This window comes from Natrix helvetica, assembly GCF_964273705.1.
Source record: "Natrix helvetica genome assembly, chromosome: 1".
NCBI lineage: Eukaryota > Metazoa > Chordata > Lepidosauria > Squamata > Natricidae > Natrix > Natrix helvetica.
The window spans coordinates 125143852-125149851 of record NC_138548.1 but is presented as its reverse complement, the minus strand read 5'-3'; the positions used below and the strand labels follow the sequence as shown (position 1 = coordinate 125149851).

At 43.5% G+C, this 6000-nt stretch overlaps 1 protein-coding gene across 1 annotated transcript in view; it reads left to right on the top strand.

The window, feature by feature from the left end:
- Nucleotides 1-250: 250 nt before the first annotated feature.
- Nucleotides 251-6000, top strand: part of LOC309383487 (unconventional myosin-X-like) — a 135608-nt gene continuing 129858 nt past the window's right edge. Inside the window, exon 1 of the mRNA XM_081936100.1 lies at nt 251-392. Coding sequence (XP_081792226.1) covers nt 372-392 — 21 coding nt within the window. The 5' untranslated portion in view covers nt 251-371. The remainder of the gene's footprint in view (nt 393-6000) is intronic.

Here is a 6000-nt window from a genome sequence, read left to right as displayed (position 1 = left end):
GGAGCTGGGTCTTCTTCAGCGATCTCCGAGCGCTCCCTCAGCCACGCCTCGAGGTGGAAAAAGGCAAAGGCGACGAAGGGACCGCAGGCCGGAGTTCTCGCTATGGAAAGACGCCACCCAAGGCTCTCCCGCGCTCCAATCAGGCGCGGCTGAGGCGGAGTCAGGAACTGGGACCGGCCACTCGCTTCGCCCCGCTTGCGGGATGTTGGAGCTGCTTCGGAGCGCGCCCGGTCGGCGCTAGAAGGTTTTTGTCGTTGGTGCTCCAGACCGGCCGAAGCCCTGCCAAGCGGACGCCCATGCGCTAGAATCGCGCCTGCCTTTTGGCTCGGCGGCAAAGCCTCTCCTCCGCCCGGCAAGCGCCTCCGAAGCAGATGGACCCTCAGCTGCAGGAGGTAAGAGCGCGCCAGCGGGGTCTTGACTGCTATCTCGCCATCTCCGAGCCCTTCGTCCCTCGGCGCTGAGATTTTCCTCTTCATCGTCCCCCCCTTTTTTTTCCCGGGAAAGGGGGGCGGACGGTCAAGAAAAGGCCTGGGTTCTCATTTGACCCGGGCAGAGGTGGCTTGCTAGGCAAGATGGGCCGTTCCCCTGCCGGACTTTGATGCCCTCCCACCCGGACAGCCTGCTGGACTCGATTGCAGCTAAAAGGCTGAGCAAGGTTGCCAAGGGCGTCGATTGGAGTCGCTTCTTCTATTTGAGACGTAGGTCCACCAGTTGACATTGCCAGGGGGGGCATCCGACTTTGTCTATCCGAGATGCGGAAGATACGCCTTGCTTTCACCTCCCTTCTTTGCCAACGTGTCCCGGTTCCTTTGCATCCTAGGCAGAAGGAGACGTCAAGTCTGCCTTTGGGAAGAGAAGGGTTGACTCTGCCCGGAGCCCCATTGCAGAACTGCCCTTAAAGAGGGAAGAACAACGCTGTAGTCCAGTGGCCATTCCATTAAATTCGGGAGCTGAGAGTATAGCTGGGTTGTGCTGTCAACCCTTAAAGGAGAGACTAAAGGGACCTTCCCTTCCCGAAGCAATCTAAATAGCTTGGATTACAATGGCCAAACATCCCTGATAGCATGACCAATTGAGGCTGATAGATCAGGGGTTGGGAAAGGCTGCTGCCTGGATTATGAATGATGTCTGGTTTTATATATATATATTTGCCAGGACCATAGCAGAAAACTGCTGGCTCTGGTTGAAGAGAGTAATGAAATTCTATGCTGGCAGGCTTAGGCCTAAAGAATTGACTTGTATAATGTGTGAATCCTATGTGTGAATCATTTTAGCCAAGGAAATAACAGCTTCAGCCTAGGGCTTAAGTCTTAGGAGGGAGTGAAGGGCATTTTATTGCCATGGATAACCATCAGTATACAAATTGCTTCGGGCTAAAGTCTTTCTCCCTTCTGCCTCCCTTCTCCTTTAACAAGGAGCATGCCTCTCTGGTTATGACAAAGATGGCTTTGAACCTTGAGTTGCTCCTTACTTCCTGGAGACTTCACAATTCTTTCCTGCATCTGTACATATTGGGTAATTTTACTGTGCAGCTTTTTGCCTTTTGCTAGGTATATATAAGCTGCATCTACTTCTCTGTATGGAGGAGGCAAAAAAAGAACCAGCAGGAGTAATTCCTTGATTCAAAGTGACTGTTGCGCACTCATCTTTCCTTCTTCCACAATTAGCGACTTTCAACTTGTATGCCAGATAAATTTCCATCATTATAGCAGCAGAGACTTTGGGCAGTGGCAGATATGTACAGATGTAGGCATGTACTGTATGCCTATATTCTGAGAATGTGCACAGTGGAGAGAAAGAACTATGATAGATGCAAAGCAAATAAAGTACACGTGAATCGATTTGTCTTGCCTATTAAATTTCTGAGGAAAAAAAAGATGACAATAGTTTCCCATTCTAAGTGTACTCCCTGAAATGCTTCATATGGGTTTTGACAGTAGTAATACTACCAGTTTTATTTATTATGCACTTATAGGTAAGTTCAGTACAGATGGAATTAATTTCCCAATACACAGACTTAGGATTGGAGTCTTCTTTTAATTTCCAGGTCGTGATGATTTCTATATGAAACTGTCTTTTGTTTAAGAAATCCAGAAGTGGGGAAAGGTGGCACTATTATTCTAAAATAGTATTTTTCGACATTACCCATTTTAAAGTTGTGTGGACTTCAAATCCCAGAATTCCCCAGCCAGCATGTGGAAGGCCATACATCTTTAAATGCTTGTGTTCTTTAGCACCCTTGCTCTTTCACCTTATTAGGAAAACCATACTATGAACTGTTTTGTGCTTTTTATTCTTATTTCTGTGACTTCTGAATTGGGCAGGTACCCTTGAGTACAGAATAAATTTGCCTTCTTCAGTGTAATGATTTTAGTTCTGATGGAAATAGCGTAGTCACCTCAGATTTGGGAACACAAGGGTTACCATGAATGGGAAAAGCTAGATGCTTCTGCTGTGCAGCTGCTTAATTGGCTTCATGCTCTATGTATCCTGATGCACATTTAACTTTTGTGATCTGCCTGAAGCCATTTTCTCCAAAGCTTTGACTTGGTTGATTAATTCAGTCTACATACTCCAAAGCTGCAACCAAGTGCTTAACTTATACAACAAAGCCTATCTGTAGGACTTCTGTGTGCCTCTTGATCCTAGCCCAGAATCAGTCCACAGTGAGCCAAGAGTTGGCAGTAACCTTGTTGTGATTATGAGGCAGGATCCTGCACTCTTTGTTTATTGCCGTTCCCCTTACAATAGTAGGTCCCTGGGCAATATAGTAATGTATAAATGTAGTTCTGTCTTCTTCTGCAGAAAGGAAAGGGCCAGCTGCTTTATCCAAGCCAGATGACTTTCTAGGGGAAGGACTGATGGGTTTAGAGGCTCTTCAGTCTTTGGTCCCCCTTGATTAGTCCTGAGGGGTTTCCATCTTGGTTCCTTACTCAGCCATTAAGCTAAGTGTATGAGCATTAGTGGAACAGGAGCAGATAATGAGTTTAAGAGGTTACTTCTTGATTTACTTTATCCAAACATCTGCTTGATTTTATGGAGTCTACCTCCCCATCCTCACCCAACAAACTGTGTCTGTTGTTGCCTCTCCCAGATTCTCTTTCTGCAAAACGTAATTAGGAGCTGCTAAATTCTTTAACTGATTAACCTAATCTGTGCAGGTCATCTGGTGTCTGGCTGTAATTGTAGGAAGTCTTGATTTGCACGAGACCATCTTCACCCTGGTTCCTTTTTCAATAGCTACTGTACCATAGCCACTCTGGAAAAAAAAGGTTGGGGATATGAATTGGTAATAGCAGCAGCATTCCAGCCTCACATTTGGCTTCTACTATTTTATCTCCATGATAAGTTTATTTTAACCTTGATAGTTTATGAATATATACTTCCCCTTCTTTATTTGCCTATGTGGAACGGAGCCTAGTTATTTTATACAGTCAGTGACCTAACCGGGACTTTATTGTAACCTACACACTTGATTTTTCTGATCGCGTCTTTCTTTAGATTAACTCCTGATTGAGAAGTGTGGGGCCTAATAGGTGGAATATCTGAATGGGACCAGCAGTTTAGGTCAAATTGGCAAGAGTATCTGCTGCAGATCTTTTAGCCTGCTGCATTTTGTCATGCCAAAGAACAGTGGATTTCATTTCTCTACTCTGATCTTCCCTGCTCTCTGCCTCAGCTGGTCCCTGGAGAGCCAGACTGTTGTATGCAAGGCTATACTGTATATCATTTTGCCATGTCTTTCATCTCATAATAAAGCATGATGATGGCCACCAATTTATACCTTTTAAAAAGGGAGGGGCAAATGCATTGAATCCAGGATATTAATGTATGAAGTACATGGTTGCCTGTTGAGTGTAGAAAGGCATCCTGGGCATTATGATTTTGCATTGTTAAACCTTTATTATTTTATATTTCTTAACTTAGTTTTGTTGTTAGTGTACAACATACTCTAGGACTAAATCTTAGCACAAATCAAGACAGGTAACCATTAACTTAAGTTTGTATGTTTTAAATACATTGCATCTTATTTGACCAAAAAGCCCAAATTGCCCAACAGGAATACTTATAAAAAACTTCATATAACAAAAATAAAAATGGAAAATTTAAACAAAAGAAAAATTAAGTCTAATAAGAAGCAAAGTAGAAGAGACAAAAAAAATCATTGCCTAAAACCAATTGTATTTTATAAAATTGATATGGCCAACCATTAACAAATGTTCTTTAATTTGTAGAGTTTACTGCAGTGCTGAAGGGCAAGGAATGAAATGGCAAACCTGAGGGATAGAAGTTCCAAATTCTTTTGTGTTCAGTGGCTGAAAAGAGCCCATTCCATGTCTTCCCTTGCAGCTAAGCCTCAGCTTTCAGACAACAGATAGATTCAAAAAGAGAAGGTTGGGGCTAATGATAATACAAATTCCAATGAGAATATTTATAGGATGGTTAGATAAGCAGCTTGCAATGAATGGGCAGACTAGACTCAATGGTGGTTGTGTTTTGATTAAAATTGGACTGGGATTGATAAAACCAGATTTAAGCCCCTATCTGACTATAGAACTCAGTGAGTGACTTCAGGCCACTTACGATCTATTGGGTACAGCAGGTAATAGCATCTACCCAACTATGGTTTAACATCAAAAAGCAAAGCGAGGTTGAATCTGGCTAATATTTGGAGGAGAGGCTGAAGGCTAGACAAGAAAGTCAAAAAAGCATCCAGGAATGGTAAGCTACTTTCATATTGTTAAAAAAAATCGCTCTGAATGGAGTTTGACTTGAAATAATCTTCACATTTTACATGTATTTTCTAACAACCCAAGGTTTCTCACAGAGTCATCGATATGAAAATAACATTAGAGGAGAATAACCCCCAGCCCATGTGGGTATCCTTAAACTCCCAGAATCAAGTTGGGAAAGGAATGTGATAACTAAAACAAATATAATGCACTAATCAGAGAAACAGTTTGGTGCAATGGCTAGATATCAGGCTAGAAATCAGGAGACCATGAGTTCGAGTTCAGCCTTAGGAACAAAGCCAAGTGGATGACCTTGGGCCACTCATCCCTCTGGACATGGAGCTATTCTAGTTACTCCCCTGTTAGTTTACTTTCCTCTTATTCCTTGGCATTGTGGTGGTGACGGTGATAGTTATTGTTATTGCGGACTGCATCCTTGGCTGTGTTTAAAAACATTGCTTGAAAACAAGCTCATTCATTTGAAAGAGCATCCCGATGGGGAGTAGTGGCACTGTGCCCATTGTGCCAGCTTCTTGACGACCTCAGCATATGCTGCAGGCAGGCTGCCCTGCTCTCGAGGGACTCTTGCCAGCGGTCTTGGGCAATTCCAGGTTGAAATTGAGAGCAAATTTTAGAGAGCTCTTTTGTTTTACTTGCTTTTTTTTTTTTAGCTCTCTTAAGAAGCTACAGTGTCTGTAGGGACCAAGGGGTGAAACTGAGCTTTAGCTCCTTGCCAAACGTAGCCAAATCCTACTCAACCGGAGAGTGGAGGAAGGGAGTTTTAATTCTAGGGAAGGCAAACATTTGCTTATATTAACAACAATAACTTCTGGAGAGAGAGGCAAGAGGGAATAGCAAATAGGAAGTCCAAAGGAACTGGCCCAATGATTGTTGTTTGCCTGCCTGTCTGTAGGCAAGAAATGAGTGAAACAAGACTCTCAGTCTTTTTGTGTCCCTGGGTTTTGGGGATGAACAGGGATATTTGAGTCAGGTTCTGAGAAATGTCTTTCTCTAGACTAGTTGCATCTGGCCTGAACTGAACAGCAGACTCCTAGTTTCCTTTTCAGTGGGTAACCCTGTGGCTGATGATTGCCCTGGCAAGCAGAATCTTTTCCATGACTTCTTAAACTTCAAGCAAACCTCCCTACATACGGATTGCACATTGTGGCTCATTGCCTGATAGCTTTGAGGAAACCGAGCAAGTGAGGACCAGGGCTTTGATAATAGAACGTATGTATGTATATATGTCTCTAGGTGTGGCCCTAGC